This window comes from Acomys minous, assembly GCF_964271855.1.
Source record: "Acomys minous genome assembly, chromosome: 6".
NCBI lineage: Eukaryota > Metazoa > Chordata > Mammalia > Rodentia > Muridae > Acomys > Acomys minous.
In genome coordinates, this window is record NC_140487.1 from 36,951,399 (window position 1) to 36,969,951 (window position 18,553).

At 40.6% G+C, this 18,553-nt stretch overlaps 1 protein-coding gene across 2 annotated transcripts in view; it reads right to left on the reverse strand.

The window, feature by feature from the left end:
* The window catches only part of RELN (reelin), a 443,910-nt gene that overhangs the window by 148,451 nt on the left and 276,906 nt on the right, over positions 1 to 18,553 (reverse strand). For both annotated transcript variants that reach the window (XM_084787306.1, XM_084787305.1), the window contains exons 13-17: positions 9,577 to 9,689; positions 7,894 to 8,102; positions 7,030 to 7,158; positions 6,251 to 6,360; positions 3,149 to 3,215 (exon numbers count right to left, since the gene is read on the reverse strand). In XM_084787306.1, coding sequence (XP_084643432.1) covers positions 3,149 to 3,215; positions 6,251 to 6,360; positions 7,030 to 7,158; positions 7,894 to 8,102; positions 9,577 to 9,689 — 628 coding nt within the window. The remainder of the gene's footprint in view (positions 1 to 3,148; positions 3,216 to 6,250; positions 6,361 to 7,029; positions 7,159 to 7,893; positions 8,103 to 9,576; positions 9,690 to 18,553) is intronic.

Sequence of the window (18,553 nt, forward strand, 5' to 3'; positions counted from 1 at the left end):
AGGGAATGGTCTCTAGCAGTGTTTCTGAGGTCAAGGCTTACAATGGCCTTCAGGGTCTTTGGACTGTGAGATCAAGTGGAAATAAGATGCCAAATTTGATGTATATTATGTCTTCTGGTGTTGTAAGTATACAATTTTCATCATGTTAACAAGGACATTGGGCCCTAAAATCCCAGGAACTAATACAGTATGAAGTTCAAAGGCTGTCTGAGCAATGTAGACGGCTTCAGGGAAAAATGAAGGCAAGAGAATGACGATCTGCTGACCATGCTAATGAGCCTCAGCTTCTTTGCACGTTGTTATTTTGTGGATACAGTCGGCCCCTGAGTCACCAAGAAGTTTCCAAACAGGCAAGCAAACACCAGCTAAATTGGACACACTGGGAGCTTAAGTGTGATTTGCCATGGCAAGCGACTGCAGTGTGTTCCCCAATAAGACTAGCGGGGTGCATCTCAGGGTAAACGCACTTCTGTGCATCTTAAATATTGTCCCCTTAGCACTAGATTGAGAGTAAGAGGTGCCTATTTACCTACAGAACACATTGGTGTCTATTCCCATTTAAGTGGTTCTGAAAGTCTACTTTTAATAAAGATTGTGTCATTGGGATAGAATCCGAGTAAGGACCCCACTTGTGTTTAAACACAAAACAACATATTCTTTGTAGCCTGCACTTTCTAGCAATCACACTGGTGACTTTAGGGATGATGGCAAACTATCTGGCTCCTAATCTGACCACTATTTGTTCATCTACCTATCTCTCCAAATGTATAATTCACTCTGTGTACCAGGAAGAATCTCCCATTGTTTAGATACATGGGAACGCTCCTGAAGTGTCCCACATTCCCTTCTCGTTTAGACCCGAAACAAGGTAGGGTCACCAGGAAAGGGAACTGTCAGTTTAGAAATTCATCCTCAAGATGCACACAAGCCAGAAAGTCTATGGGGCAGGAAGGAGTGAGGTCTTGGTAGATGATAGAAACAACAGCAATAATGCTACTGCTGCTGCTGGAATACTTCAAGTTTAAAATTTTCTTACAAAGAGTAAGTGTAATTATGTTCCAACTCAATAAACTGCCTATTCCCAGAAAAAGAGGCAATAGTTAAAAGTCAGCCTTCCTACAAAAGAACAAAGGCAATCAGTATTATATAAAACATTTCCAGAATATGAAGAAAAGAAACTTTTCAATTGTCAAAGTATTCAGTTAAATTTCAAAAAGAGAAGGCAATGTTTAGTCCTGACAACTTTTGATTTAAAATTTTTTTCTAAAGCCATATAACAAGTCAAAATTTTCTTATTTGAAATGCATTTAAAAAAGTAGGTGGCCTCGTTATAGATAATAGATAGAGACAACAATTTGAGAGAAACATAGGCAGTGTTTCAAAGCATTAATGAGCTTCTTGGGGGCAGGAGTTTCACTTAAAGGTTAAGAGAGATGGCCCTCTTGGAAACGTGCATCTGCACAAGCCTGAGAACCCGAGCTTACTTCCCAGTGCCCACATAAAAAATGGCACCACAGTGCTTGCTTTAATTCCTAGTCTTGAGGAGGTATGGCCGCGAGGATCCTTGGAGCTTACTGGTCATCATGTTGGGAAGTCCCAAGCCCGAGAGAGAGAGAGAGAGAGAGAGAGAGAGAGAGAGAGAGAGAGAGAGAGAGAGAGAGAGAGAGAGAGAGAGAGACACGGAGAGAGACAGAGAGAGAGAGACAGAGAGACAGATAGAGAGACAGAGAGAGAGAGACAGAAAGAGAGAGACAGAAAGAGAAAGAAGAAGGAGGAGGAGAAGGAAGAGGAGTAGAGAAGAGAAAGAGAGACAAAGACAGGGACAGAGACACAGAGAGACGGAAGGAGGGAGGGATGGAGAGATGGAGGGAGAGATAGAGGGAGCAGAGGGCAAGGTAGAGAGACAGACAGACAGAGAGAGAGGGACAGACAGAGGGGGATCTGGTTTTCAAAATCAAAGTGGATGGCTCCTAAGGATGACATTCCAATATGTTCTCTGACTTCTGCACACACACGCGCACACACACACACACACACACACACACACACACACACACACACACACACACACACACACACAGGCCCAGACGGTTGAAAGCTCACACTCACCTCAGGGTATTCACATGAACATTCATATTCTGAAACTTTTCAGTTCTTCACATGCCTCATAAAATATTTAATCATACAGAGTGATCTCTTTGTTAATTAAATTTGATAAAACACAGTTTTAAAAATTAACCTGACACACTAATCCCACTGTTTACCAGGTTTGTCTCACCATTCCATATAAGCAAGTTCAAAGCTCTTTTGTAAACTGCCTACTCATTAATTAGTTACCCAATTAATTGGTTTTTTGTTTGGAGGTGTTGAGAACTTATCTACATGGAAAAGGTAGCCTGTGCTTTCAGGAACTCACAAGAGATTCAGATTTAAATGTTAATATAAAAATAACATAATAAACGTGACAATCTGTTCTTGATATTAATATAACACAATTTGCTGATAGTAACTGGATATTACGCTATGAGTGTGTTACTTCAGACTTCATAGTCTGCACCATTGTTCTATGAAATGCACAGAAAACCTAACTAGCCAGCTAGGAGGAATTTGAATTTGCTACAAATTTACATGAGAAGTACTACAGTTTTTATAAACTAGCCCAATATACATTTGTTAATTAATATTACTCCCAAATTGTATGTGTGTTACATTTAAATCTTATCTTGTGGACACAGGGAGAGCTAGGTGTGGCTGCGTGCATGACCACAACCCCGGTGATGCGGAAGGCAGAGGGATCCCTGCGGCTTGCTGGCTGCTAGCTTAGTCCTGGGTTCAGTGAGAGACCCTTTCTCCATGCAATAAAGCAGAGAGTAACAGAGTCAGGATATTCTGTGTCCTCCTCTGGCCTCTGCATATACTCCCATGCTCAGCACACGCACATACACCTTACACATATGTCACACACATACACACACATCACACACCTGCATACACATGATGATTCCATTTTGAGTATCCTGACTTGGCTTTTAAAAATAACTCAAATTCTAGAGAAGAATATTAAACATGCTTAAATGGCTTGCAGCCTCAATATGCAATGCCTATATAAAAAGGGACGACCATATATATAAAACTTTCAAATGCTTACTTGCAACCATGTCGAGTGCACTGTCCTCTTCCAGAACAGAATTTGAGGCACGATGGACCTATATAAACTACAGGGAGAAAGGCGTCACTTGAAAGATGGCAACGTAAGCAGAAAGCCCAAGAACATTACCCACACACTAGGAAGCAACACCCATGAAGCACAAAGCACTTGGTCACAAACACGTCGCCTCTGTCTTAATTTCCATAAATCATTCCTTCAGGTTTTTCATGTTTGCACTCAGGAAGAGGCCCTTGTAATTTATATTCCTTGCTGCAATGTCTTCTGCCCCAATAATTACAGACACACCCCTGGATGCTCTGTAATGCATATATCCTTTAGGGAGAAACTGAAAAATCTATGTGATGCATCACAAGGCAGAGAGGTTACAACTCTATTCTTACATGGGAGGAGATCTTCAATACTGTAGATGGTCATTATGTATATTTCTAAATATTAATCCTTCACCCTGGGAAACATGGAGCAACATTAAGAATCTGTTGTTGCGCATATCGCCTTCTCTGTAACGTACAGTTCCCCACTAACCACTGACTTGACTGACGATGTGACGGTACCCTAAAGCCTAACCTTTAGAATGCTGAAAAGGCCTAAGACGGCTGCATCTGAAGCAGAGTCTCATACATGTGATACAAATGTATCTTATAATGAGCATGAGGACAATCAATAGTGTAACAGGGAGCAAAGGTAATTAAACACAGGACACACTGGCTGCTATGACTCTACCACACTCAGATTTGGGTATGAAAATTTTCCTATCTAGTACCACTTTCTCCTATATCCTGTAATCACATCAAAGTGTTCAAATAATTTATTTTAAAATAAACTTAGCTGTAGCCTGAGCTCTCAGGACCACATCACCCTTGTACCCAATTAGTAGGAGCAGAAAAATCTTAAGAGTCGCAGTGTAAAACCTCTGGGTGAGGGAAACTGCCTACTTAGAAGAGATTAGACAGTACACTGCCTGGTTAGGAGTGCAGGCATGAGGCATCAGATTATCCTGGATTTATATTCTCATTTTGCCTGGGAAACTTTGGCTAAATGATTGACTCTGACTAAGCCTCACTGTCTCTCTTCAACATGTGGGATAGTGATTTTTCTTAATGCCAAGAGTAACTCATATTTTTCACGATGCCTTGTATCATGGGGCTGTGACCCCTACAGCCATCACTACCCTCATGCCCTGTTGTCCAACAGGCTCCACTGCCCTCCAAGTGCTGAGGAACAGGAGAGGCACATGTGCTTGTAAGCCTGCAGGAGTCCCTGACCTGGGCTACTCTGGCAGCTGCGCGGACCTCAACACCACATCATTGCCTGGAAAAAAGTCACAGATCACCAGTAACACAAGGCTTTCCAAGTCAATAAAATCACAATCAAGGATTTATCATCCTCTCCTACTGAGTTCATTGTTCTCATCACCGTAATAGCAGACATAGCCTGCCCTAGGAGTTTCCGGTTCGTTAACACGTCAGGATTATTTCTGAAGTACCTAAGAAGATGGCAGGGGTGTTCTTTCTGGAAGAAAGGTGGGTCCTCTTTCTGTCCTGTGAACATACTTGGTCTTGGAAAGCCTCAGGCAGGACGGTGACAGAACTGAAGAGACTGCCCCAGTTGTGTGACCACTACTAACCTTGTGTGTTCTCCATGTCTTTTCCCAGGAGAGTCAAAGCACGGACACAGGTGATTACCAGTGCATGGTGACCGCTCCCCGACCACAAACAATGCTGCAGTCGTTTTCCTTAGGGAACTGGGACAGCCTTTTCATAGGCACATATATGTTTCATTATGCTCTTAATTTCCTCATACTTGCCCTTCATTTTCATTACTAGTTTTTAAACTTCTTTTTGTGATTATTAAAAGTAATAAAGATTCATCACTGAACTCAGAAAAGAATGAAGCTAGGGAAAAAAATCCATTCACATCCTACTACACGGTGGGCGCATACCCTGGAGCCCATTAGCAGCCGTGATAATTAAAATGCTATGCAAATATTCTACCAGTGGAGAAACTTTACCTTAACAAATTAAACCTTAGCTAGTTTAGCTTATACACTAGGTTTAGTAGCATGGGTTCCCCCCTCCCCTCTTTTTTTTTTTTTTTTTAATTGAACATAGTCTTCATATTGGCATTTGGGTAAATTATCTTGCCTGAAGTTATCTTCAAAATTTAAGAACCTTATGCAATTAGTTTCTCAGGATTTAAATTATTCAAAAACAGAAAGAGAGGATTAATACATGGAAAATCAGAATTAAACTATGATTTTCTAAAAGAGGACAGAACAAGGGAGAGGGTGGGTTAAAATTGCTTAAGCACTGTCGTTTTGTCTTTCCTTCTGTGCGTCTCCTGCCCAGAACCCTTCTACTTCCTTGTAGTATAAACTTCCAGTCAAATTTATGGGTCCTACAAATCTATCTGGAAATTAAAAGAAAGCAAACAAATAAAGACTATTGGTGTTTAATGACGACACAGAAGCCAGGTAACTTAAAGCTCAAGACACCTTCTCTTATTGTACAGGCAGGTGTACATCGCAGCACTGCGCTGCTGGTTTTTTAAATTATGCAGAAATGATCAGCCAACAGTTTCTATGGATAGGCACATATTTCTTTCATGCCATTTTCTTAAAACAGGGTAGAGGTTTCACTAGTCTTATAGACGATGTTTCCCGCTCTCTGGAGTGTCTGCAACTGGAAGATAAGCGGCCCAGATGTTATGGAAGTTACTAAGAAGAATGGATCTTATTTTAATACATGCAGTATGGTACTTATGGTAATTTTGCATAAAAATTCAAGAAAAACATTAGGCTATCCCTTGTCATCAACTGCGAATTTGAATTTTAAGGATTTAAGCATTTTAAAATTATGTACGTTGAGACGTCTCAGCATCTAATATTGCTGACTGCACAGCCTATTTGTTTCTGATTGTGCATCCCTGGGCTTCTGACGGAATGCAAAAGAGAAGAGGAAGAAAGGGCGGTTAATGAATCTCAAGACCACGACGTAGACATGTGATTAAGCCTGTGCTGACTGACAAAAGCACAGGAAGCGGCCCCATCAGTGGCCCGTGATCGTGACAGGCGTGAACACTCACTATTATCAATCGCCCACATGTTTCCGAGGATCGGGCCTGTTTGTCGCCAGCGGATCCTGGTGTCTCGGGTCAGGGCTGCGTTTGGGAGGGGAATCGTGATCCGGTTCCACCTGCAAGAACGTTAGCAGGAAATCAGCTTCAAAGCTGTGTTCCCATCTTCCGAATTAGTCTTGCGTGCCTCTGTCTGCTTGCAGAAACACCAAAATGAACTATGCATTTGCATTCACTGGCGGAGTCAGTAGCTTAATTTTGCTGGTCTTGTAAATATTTTAGTATGTGGCTAGTTCTTATTCTGTAAGCTGGCAAACACTTTACACTCATCTTGAGTTTTAGACTAGTTGACAAAAGGCTGTGTAACGTACCTTAAATTACGTGGAAATTTCGACTGACCACTACTACACATAGGTGTCAGAGTAAGACCCGAACCAGGTCTAATTTCAAAAGTTATCTTTCTTTTACCCTTATTTGAAGTGTGCATTTTGGCAATGCATTTTTGTTTTTTGTTTTTTTTGTTTTTTTAAAACAATAGCCATGGGTTATATAATTCAAAATACAAGTATTACACAAAAAGAATAACTGACCTCATAAAATGTGGCCATGCATAGAATTTAGCTAAAATATTTGCATATTTACTGTTATAATACCACTCCTAAGGAGAAGTCAGTTTACTTAACTTAACAACTGTCAAATTCAGTCTCAGAATTACTCACTGTTGTTGCTTTTAAATTCCACATGATGGATTCCATCTTTTCACTAGACCTCAGAGTGTGTCTACTCACCCGCTGTAGTTCTCAGAGGAGTATATGGTGCTGTGTGGGAGGTGGGGACCCGCGCAGATCTCAGGCAAACACTCAGTGTGGATCAGGGACCAGGAGCGCCCGTGGTTAGTAGAAAACTCCAAGCTCACACTAATATCAGCACAGGAAACACAACAGGAAGGGGGCAAAGAGAACAAACGATTCTGTTTATTTCTGGATAAATACCTTGAACGAGTCAACGGGGAGGGGATTCCCGTAAGACATTTACTAAACGTGTCATCTCCCACTTAAGTCTGACCGCCTTCAGAAAAAGTGGTCTGATGACTGCCCTAAAAGCTATGCTTGAAGGACAGCACACGGTAAACTGGGTTTGTGCTCTCGAATTTGATACATACCAAGGCAATTACCGCATCTCACACTGTCACTTATTCCTGTGAATGTGAGGCCAACAAAATTATTACAGGAGACCTGAGCAATACTTATGCGAGGGAAACAGAAGTCATAGCCCTTGAGGCGCTAATTGACTCCCATACCTATTATTAGGGGGTCACTAGCCAGCGGAGAGGTCAGTCTTGTCTTCAGTTAGTTTTTTTTTTCCTCTCACTCAGTGATGGATGCTGCCACAGCCTGTGAGAAAACCTCTGATACCTTATATCAAGCTCTCAGAAGGAAGCTATTCTAACCAAAAATAAAAATCTACCCAGTCATATCTATTTATTAGTCAAAAAATTTTTTTCAGGGAGTGTAGGAAGCATCTGTATTTTGTCAATGGATATTTCATTAAAATCCCAGCCAGAAATCTACTGACAAATCCCTCTAACTCAACGGCCAGGTGCACGCGTGCACTTCCCACTGGCTTAGCTCACTCATCAGTGTGCCTCTTACCTGTTTCCAGGCTGGTGCGTGCCACATCCCAGATTGATAGAAAACTGGATCATGTGAGACATGGTGGACGGGAGAACAGGCAGCACGTGGAAGAAGTCTACGGCCCACACGTTCTGATTATACCCTTGGTGGCTCTTTTGCCTGAGACAAAACTTGGTGGCGGGTGTCTGAAGCTCAGGACTGATGACCACAGACAGCAGAGATGGAACCTTCCAAAAGAAAAAAAAAAAAGCGAACTCAAATGATTTCTAGTTCTCTCCACTTAGTCAATGTGAATGATCTTAGATTCTGAGCACTGAGCACCAGGCAATGGCCTTTGTACTATGTGTGTTATTTCATGTGGAAGAGTCTGTCTTCAAGGACAACTCATTTTTTAAATATATTTTATTAATTTATGCATATTATATCTCAATGGTTATCCCATCCCTTGTATCCTCCCATTCCTCCCTCCCTCCCACTTTCCCCTTATTCCCCTCCCCTATGACTGTGACTGAGGGGGACCTCCTCTCCCTGTATATGCTCATAGGGTATCAAGTCTCTTCTTGGTAACCTGCTGTCCTTCCTCCGAGTGCCTCCAGGCCTCCCCATCCAGGGGACATGGTCAAATATGGGGCGCCAGAGTTCATGTGAATGTCAGACCCCACTCTCCACTCAACTGTGGAGAATGAAGGACAACTCATTTCAATGACTCAGAACTCCTTTTGTGCGGGCAGTGGGGCTCCTTGTGTGCGACTAATCAAGTATGTGTATCCATTTTATCTGCCTTAGCACAGGATCAAGGCAGTTGAATAATGATTCGACCTTACCAGTTAGTGCTTTCAAAAGTGGTTTTGTATACTATTAATGTTTGACCCAACTAGGAATCTTGAGAACAAGACTCAACACAGAAGTAGCCATAGACAACAAATCAATCTGTAATAATTTGTGTCTATGGTTGGGCGTGCACCACCATGCCCAGCTTTTTACTAGTGTTCTGGGGTCCCACTTAGGTAGCTATGGCTTATAGAGCAAGTGCATTACCCACAGAGGTTTCCCCAAGCCCCCAAGTTCTGTAAAGTACCTAAAGTGCTATCAATACAGAGAGAAACCACTAACGAGTGTGATGTAAAACCAGCACATATTGATATAATAAAAAAAAATTCACACCCATGAAAAGAATCTCACATGATTTTCAGGATGTTTGTACAAGAAATAATGCCTGTCCTGTATCTAGAGAGCAAAGGGAACAGGGCAATCATGTACCTCCAATTAGCAGAGACAAATATAAGGGTAGCAGTGATCTGAACTCCTGTAATGCCTTCTGGCTAAAAGTTCTCCAGTGCAGGACTCTATTCATTATGTCTAAATCTCCAATGTGGGACTCTACTTGTTATGTCTAAAAGCAAGGCTGTGAAGTTGCATAATTAGAGTCACAGCTTTCTCAGGGACAAGAATAACTGTCACTCAGAGGCTTGGCTTTGTTTTTATTGTTGCTGTAATTCATTCTTCCTGATAAAAATGTGAGTTTTCATTTCTATCAGATATAAAAATGAATGTTAAAAATTCCAAGTCACTTTAAAAAAAATCTAGCAATTTCCTGGGGTGGCAAGGAAAGAGAAGTGTCCTTGGTGCCTGGTGTGGTGTTTGTGGACGTGGCTTCATCCTGAGAGGTGGGTCATCAGGCGTAAGGGGCGGCATTTGTACCTTATAGGACGAATAGGAAAGAGTGTCCAGTGTGATGTGGTCTTTCCTTCCTTCAATCTTTGCATATAAGATGATATCGTTTTCATGAGAGTCTCCAGGATCACAGATGCCTCCTGTAAAGAAAAATTTCATGGTGTTAGAACTAATTCGCATCCAAACGATCAAACATAGCATTAAAAAAAATCAAAGTTAGAAATAATTACAGTACCACGTGCCAGTTAATGATACCTTTACACAAAGACAATGAGGCCCAAGGGATTAATTAATGGATGAAGATAGCTTAGAAGAGCCACGTTGACAGCTAACGGCCAGTATTACTCGTTGTTTAATGGAATTACTCAAATAACGGTGTTTGTCGAGCAATGGCTACATGGCCATGATTCAACCCAGTTGAAAAGAAGTGCTTTCACAGGTGCATGTTCATAGGTGGCACATGTCCGTTTTACGTGTGTGGATATGTGTGTGTAGGTTGTTGTACTTGTGTGTGCAGGCCAGAGGACAACTTTATGTGCCACTTTTTGCTAAGACAGGGTCTTTCCCTGACTTGGAACTCACCAAGCTGACTAAGCTGGCTGACTAGCAAGTCTCGGGAATCTGTCAGTGTATGTCTACAACAGTGCTGGGATTACAAAGTGAGCCATCATGCCTGGGCCTGCCCTGTTCCCCAGGCCTTCTGAGACCCTGCTTATCACGGCCTTTAAATAGCTGTAATTATGTGTACTCCTGTTTGGGTCTACAAGTCTGTCTTGTGCCAGTACCATACTGTTTTTATTATTATAGCTCTATAATATATCTTGAAACCTGGAATGGCAATCCCTCCATCATTGTTATTTTTGCTCAGGATTGTATTGGCTAGGTGGAGTTTTTTTTTATATTGTGGTTCCAAAAGAGTTTTAGGATTTTTTTTTCTTCTATTTCTGTGAAAATGCTTTGGCCATTTTGATTGGGATAATACTGAGTCTGTAAATGGCTTTGGTAGAATGATCACGTTTGTAATATTAATTCTACAAGGCCACGGAGGTCTTCCCGTTTTCTAGCTTCTTTCTCAACATCTCCGTCACAGATTTGAAGCTCTCTTTATACATGTCTTTCTTCTCCTCGGTGAAGTTTATTCTAAGATTTTCATTGTGTTTGAGGCTACTGTGAGTGTGCCCATGATCTCTTTCTCAGTGTGCTTGTTGTTGGTACACAGAAAGGTGACTAAGTTTTTAAGTTGATTTTGTACCCTGTCCCTTTGCTGAAATTGTTGATTGTTTATAGTTTTCCTGCAGAAATCAGGGGTCTTTATGTATAAAATCATATCATCTGTAAATAGAAATGATCTGACTTTTTTTTTCTATTTGTATCTGTTTAACTTCCTTCTCTTGCTCTTGAGCTCCACTAAGTGCTTTGAGCACAATGTTGAAATGCAGTGGGGATACTGGACAGCCCTGTACTTTTCCTGACTTTTAAAGGCATCACTTCAAGTTTTTTCTCCATCTAGGATAATTTTGGATGTGGGTCTGTCATTCTTAGCCTTTGTTATGCTGAGGCACATTTTCTCTAGCCCTACTCTCTAGGACTTTTATCATTAAGTCATGTTAGATTTTGCCAAGGGCCTTGTCTGTAGTTACCTAGATGATTTTGTCTTTAAGTACATTTATATGAAAATGTTTGGTGATTCCCTGCATCTAAGACTTCTGAATTGGGAATATGTTTCAAGCAATAGAAATAGTATTTTAGCAGACATATTTGTATTTTAAATGTGCATTTAAAAATGTTTACTTTTTACATTTATACTGGGTGCTTCATTTGATTAGTGGAAGGTATATACTACAGTTTGCTCTCCATCACTGTACTTTTTGGTCACACAAAGTGATACATCATTAGAACTGAAAGGGAGGTGAGGGTCTCCTGATGACAGAATAATCTGAGTAGGAGTTCTGTCTTGTTACCAGTGATCTATTCTTTCTCTATTTATTACACATGATCAATAATTACAGCTAAGTAGAAGCCCAACACATTGCCCCTCATAACAGCACCAGACACATAGAACACAGGCATGAAAAAGCATTTCCAAAGCTCATCGCACCAACCTTTCCTCTTACTGTTACACTTGTGAGAAATCCCTCTGTTCCTAAATCAACACCACTGATGTTAACTTTATTTACAGGTAACTGCTCTTGCTGATATTATCTGGTGCCAATAAGGTAATTCTCAAACTCTAGAATAAGATTACCCTTTGGGAATGTACTGAAATCAACAAACAATGGTTGAGACACCAACTAAACTGAATAAGCCAACAGGGCGTCAGTTGTTTACAAATGTCCTGTCTGATTCAATTTGAATAATGGAGTCTGCCCTTTGGAAGAAACTGTCTCACAAGCAAAACTATGAAAGTTAGATGGAACCTAATTAGTATAAGAAATTTCATAACTGAAGCAATATTAGCCAAAAAGAAATCTGTAGAGAAAAACCTTGACAATCTACAGGAGTAGACTTCTGAAGTAGGGTTCCTGAAGACCAATGCATGCCTAGGGGATTCGCTTGGCAGGATTCACATGCCATGCCATGACAACATGGAAATGTTTGATCTGATGCTCTAAACATTGACTGTTCCTTCAAGCTCAGCCACTACATCTTCATAGCCTGTTAATGAGAATCGTAACTTGCTCACTAGCCTTTTCTGAGTCCCCAAGATCCCACCTTCAGGGCCCTGAAGGAAATTGGTTATTTGAATCTAAAAATACCAACAGTTGACTATAGTCACCACATTAAAGCCATGCAAAGCTCATTCTGTTGAGCAAGCTGGCTTATTAATGAAACATCGTTCTTTCGTCTTCCTGAGTGCAACTGCTTTTAACAACCTGAACAAACACCTTATCAGAAATTCATGTTTGGTTTTAGTAGTGATCTACTAGAAATATACTGTGTATATTCTCTTAAACCTAAGTTTGTTCTATAAGCTATTTGGTATGTTTGAGCAACATCCCAGGGTTAAGTGAGAATCCAGTGTCTGTGAGACAAACAGCAGAGGACCAGCAGCCTCTGGGAATGCTGCTAGAGTGCCTAGCCAAGCCAGGGAAGAGAAAGTTCAGCACATGTCCCTGTCCTGCCCAGGTAGCACTGGGAATATGGATTCTAACGAGCTATATGATAGTGCTATGGAAAATCTGTGTCCGTGTTGGTTGAACAGTGTTAGGGAGTGTGCCATATAGCCTCGCTTTAGACACAGGAGTTATACTTCTGCTACCAGTGAAGAAAGGAATCAGTCTGGTAACTGATTTTCCTCCCAAGGAAATTTATAACTTATCAGTTTCATAAAGCATTGAGAATGCAAATGGTGCCAGATGCTATATGAACTGGTTTTGTCTTTAGCTATAGAACTAGAGAACAAATAGGAGCAATCTACTTTTAATTCAGTGTGTGCCACATGTTATGCATCAGGAAAAATTAAATACAAGTATTGTGCATTTCCAATTCATAACAACAGCTTTCAAGAAGTAAGATACATTTATCACCCTGCTGATGGGTCTGGGCCCAGGAGAAGTCCTACAATAGCCTCAGAGGCAAGTCTGTATCTGATGGCATTCTATTTGACCTCAACCCTGTATTAGCATCACTCAGGGAAACTGCAGATGGTTGTATTTGCACCTTGAAATTTGGCATGATGCACATATTGTGCATTTTAACATTATCAAACAATTACTATTTACTGAGTTATGTATTGTGAACTAACACAGGGATGGTAAATCAGTGATAATGTAAATTTCATTCCAACTAATGTTTATCACTCAGGGCTAACAACCTGTAGAGAAAACAATGATTTTTATACTGGTATCATTTATTTTAGCATTTTGTTACATCAATATAATAAAGCAGTTACTAAAGTTATTTTAAATTATGGTGCCTGGGGGAAGATCTACATGAAAGCAAAATTCTCCCTTAGAAAAAAAATTTCCCATCAAACATTAAATATACATTCAAAATTATCAAGAAGGAACTAAAAACGTGAAAAGTTGCATTGTGTGATTTCGGTGTAGCACATCTAAGGACAGGCCTGAATGGTCCATCTTCTGCAACTCCACTAACTGGTTGCAGGGTCTGCTCTTCTAACAACAGTGAGTGAACAGCAGCTGCTGTTCAGAGAAGTAACAGGCATGGGACTCTCATACGGAACAGAGTGGAGGAGAAAGTCTGAGAGGAGCCAAGACATTAGGATGACGACAGAGCTTATCTGAAATATCCCTCTGAGGGCATCTGTCAGTCCTGTGCAGCTCAGTGACAGCAACTCCTACAGGAAGAAATGGAATCTTGCTTAGCTTACAGAGCTTTGATGCGTGGTGGAAGGAAGGGCTCAGGAGGCATCTTGTACAGCAATTAAAGTACAGAAAGAATTCAATAAAAGCTGGGTGGATGGTCAGTTCTAGACTACTTAAATGCTCTTTTAAATAGGTTTATAGATAGTAATTGGTGTTCAGAGTGGTTTTGCTGAATTTTACAATTTTCATAGCATTGTGCTAGTAGGGGAAATATACCTTGACCTCAGTTTGTTATTTAGTGAGAAAAACAAACAAACAAACAAACAAAAACCTAAGGCAAATACACAGTAGTGTCTATTACCCTAAGGGTTTCCTTATATAGTGTGTGTTATCTACATCACGAATGACATGAAATTACTAACATTCACCGGACAGTCCAGGTTTCAGAACAGTTTGCTATTATGATTTTTGTATGTGTGCATGTATATATGTATACGTTATGTTGGGTATCTTTGTCTATTGTTTTTCACCTTACTTTTTGAGGCAGGGTCTCTGACCAGAGCCGGAGTTTGCCAATTAGCTATACTGGCTGGGCAGCAAGCCCCAGAGACCCTTCATTTCTGTTCCCAGTGCTAGAATGTGAGAAAATCACTGCTGCACTTGGCTTATATGGGGGCCAGGGATCTGAACTCAAACCCTTATGCTGTCGAGGCAAGTTCTTTAACCTGTAAGCCATCTATGAATCCAGTTTCACTTCATCTTAATTCTTCCAGTTAGTCTTTCTTTCTTTCTTTTTTTTACTGTTTTGTTTTTTGAAACAGGGTTTCTCTGTGTAGCCATGACTGTCCTAGAACTCACTCTGTACACCAGGCTGGCCTTGAACTCACAGAGATCTGCCTGCCTCTGCCTCCTGCGTGTTGGGATTAAAGGCGTGCATCACTGCTACCTGTCTCCAATCAGTCTTTTACTATGCCTAATTTATAATTTACTTACCAGACTTCATCATAGGCATGTATGTATGTATATAAGAGGAAAACAAAGCTTATAGAAAAGCCACATTAGGAGCTATGGTTTTAGGCATTCACAGAGATCACAACAGAAGGGAAGATTCCTCATAAGAAAGAATGATAATTAGCTTTAATTGTATTATGATGATATACTGTAGTAAAAATCCAGAGAAAAGAGATGATGGGAACTAAAAGAACTGAGAACAAACTAAATGCTCAGTAAACATTTTTAGAGGAACAATGAACAAAGAGCAAAATAAATGGTGTTTATTAAGTTATTTTTATCTTGTTCTCTGAAGTTTGGCCCTAAACCCCTGTACTAGATACTCTTCCTCAATAATGTTGGCTGAATAGGTGAACAGATAGGTTTGAACTTAATTCTGAAAGTTGTACAAGTTTAAGACAAATGAGTCATTAAACTGATATGACAGGGAGATCCAAGATGGCAGCACTAACCACACACTGTGTCTGATTGACAGGACTGAACCTAGGGACCAGGCTGGGAGCTACAGATCACAAGACCTGGAGAGCTTTGGGTGATAGGGTCCACACAGTGTAGAGCACAGTGGGTCTGGGCAATACAACCAGACCATCAAGGATGGCTGCCCAGTCCCTAGAGTCTGGACGCATACTTGCCTGCAAGTTGTATCTGCACTCTCTATCTTGGACTGAACTGTGGGAGGTGGAACACCAGCTTCTGGATCTGCTGGCCCAGGAAAGACCCCAGGAGAACAGGTGGATCTGATCTCAGACCACCATGTCAGTCCTCAGAAAGGCCCCAGGGCCTGGGTGGGTATAGGCAAGCTCACTAAAGCACAGCCAAACTCAGGCTAGCAGGCTGTACTGTCTCTGTCTCTGTCTGTCTCTCTCTTTCTGTCTTTCTCTGTCTGTGTCTGTCTCTGTGTCTGTCTGTCTGTCTGTCTGTCTGTCTCTCTGTCTCTCTCTCTCTCTCTCTCTCTCTCTCTCTGAACTGTGGGCTACCAGAGCACTAGTGTCTGTGTCTGCTGGCCCAGGGTGGAGGCCAGAGTGTGAGCTGGCATAGGTGTTACCTTGGAACACCCTGACAGTCCATGGAGGGGCCCAGGGCCCAGGCAGGTGTGGACACATTCTCCAAAGCCCAGCCAAATGCAGGCTAGTGGGATGTACCATCACTCTCTTTTGAACTGAACTATGGGCTATAGAGCTCCAATGTCTAAGTCTGTTGGCCCAGTTGGAAGCCAGGCTGTGGAGCAAAGTCCCAAGAGCTGAACCCAGGTCATATGCCTGATACAGGGACGGATTCTCTGATCCCTGCAGGTGAGGGGTCTCAACCTATAGCCATTCACCTATGAACTGCTCTCAACTGCCAGTGAAGGACACCAGAAACTACCACCCAATGTCAGAAACAGGAAGATGACTAAAGGCCAGCATAAAAACATAAACAACAAAATCCAAAATAATATGGCATCTCCAGAACCCAGTTATCCCAAAGTAATCAGTTCTAGAAACTCTAACACAACTGAAGCATAAGAAAATGATCTCAAATCCTTCATAATGAAGACGATAATGAAGAAAGCAAATAAAATCCATAAATAAATACAGGAAGATGCAGCCAAACAGATTGAGGACCTTAGAGAGGCCATGACAGAGGCCTATAGAGAAGAAACGAATAAATCACTGGATAAAATTCAGGAAAATGCAAATAATCAATAAAACAGTTCAAGATCTGAAAATAAAAATGGAAACAATGGTAAAAGCACAAATGGAAGAAAGCCTGGAAATAGAGAATTTAGAGAAGAAACCAGGAACTTCAGAGGTAAGCATTGCTAACAGAATTTAAGACGTGAAGGAAAGAATGTGAGATGTCAGATGTCAGATACAATAGAAGGATTCATGCAACCACCAAAGAAAAGGTTAAATCTGAAAAATTCCTCACATAAAACCTCCAAGAAATCAAGGACACCATGAAAAGATGAAACATAAGGATAATAAGAACTGAGAAAAGAAGATGCCTGACTCCAAGGTCCAGAAAATATTTTCAACAAAATCATAGAAGAAAATTTCTCCAATTTAAAGAAAGAGATGCATATAAACATACAAGAGGCTTACAGAACACCAAATAGACCAGAAAAGAAAATTGTCCTACTACATTTTGTGTACAGAACAGAAAAAAATATTAAAAGAGGCAAGGGAAAAAGGCCAAGTAACATATAATGGCAAACCTATCAGAATCACACCCGACTTCTCAGCAGAGACAACAAAAGCCAGAAGGGCCTGGGCAGAGGTTTTGCAAATCCTAAGAGACAACAGATGCCAGTTCAGACTACTATACCCATGAATCTTTCAATAACCAATAATGGAGAAAACAAGATATTTCATGGCAAAAACAAATTCAAATATTACCTCTCCACAAATGCAGCCCTACAGAAGTTACTAGAAGAAAAAAATCTAAACCAAAGTGGCTAACTACAATCAGGATAACACAGGAAATAGACAATATCACTTAAGCAAAACAAAAACTTGACAAACACACAAGCACACTACCACAACCAACATCACTGGTCATTAATACTTCTCAACATCAAAATCAACTTTTTAATAAAAAGACACAGACTAACAATCAATGTATAAACAAAACCCAACATTCTGCTGCATTCAAGAAACACATCTTAGCCACAATTATAGACATTACCTCAGTGTAAAGGGCTGAAAAAAGGTCTTCTATGTAAACACGAGAAGCAAGCTGCTGTAGCCATTCTAATACCTAATAAAATAGACTTTCAACCAAAATTAATCAAAAGAGATGAGAAAGGACACATCATACTCATCAAAGGAAAATTCAACCAAGATGACATCACAATTCTGAACATTTATGCCCCAAATACAAAGGCACCCACATTTTTAAAAGAAACATTAAAAAAGCTTAAAGCGCATATCTATCCCCAAGCATTAATACTGGGAGACTTCAACACTTCACTTTCACCAAAGGATGGGTCAACGAAACAGAAGCTAAGCAGAGAAATAATGACACTAACCAATGTCATGAATCAAATGGACCTAACAGGTATCTACAGGACTTCTCACCCAAACACAAAAGAGTATACCTTCTTCTCAGCACCTTATGGAACATTCTCAAAACTGACCACATAGTAGAATACAAAGTAAGCCTCAACAAATACAAAATGATTAAAATAATACCTTGTATCTTATCAGACCATCATGGGCTTAAAGCTGGACTTCAACAACTATAGAAATAACAAAAAGCCTACACAAGCATGGAAATGAAACAACTCTCTACTCAATAACTGGGTCAGGGAAGAAATAAAAAAAGAAATTAGGGACTTGCTAAAATTGAATGAAAATGAAGGTGCAACATACCCAACTTTATGGGACACATTGAAAGCAGTTCTAAGAGGAAAGTTCATAGCACTAAGTGCCTTCATAAGGAGATTATATTTCCTTGTTTTTAATAGCTGAGTAGTATTCCATAGTATAAATGCACCACAGTTTCTTTATCCATTCTTCGACTGAGGGGCATTTAGGTTATTTCCAGGTTCTGGCTATTACAAATATTGAGCAAATGTCCTTGTGTGGTGGAGCATCTTCTGAGTATATTGCAAGGAGTGGAATAGCTTGGCTTTAGGTAGCCCTATTTCCAGTTTTCTGAGAAAGCACCAGATTGATTTCCAAAGTGGTTGTATAAGTTTGCATTCCTACCATCAATAAAGGAGTGTTCCCCTTTCTCCACAT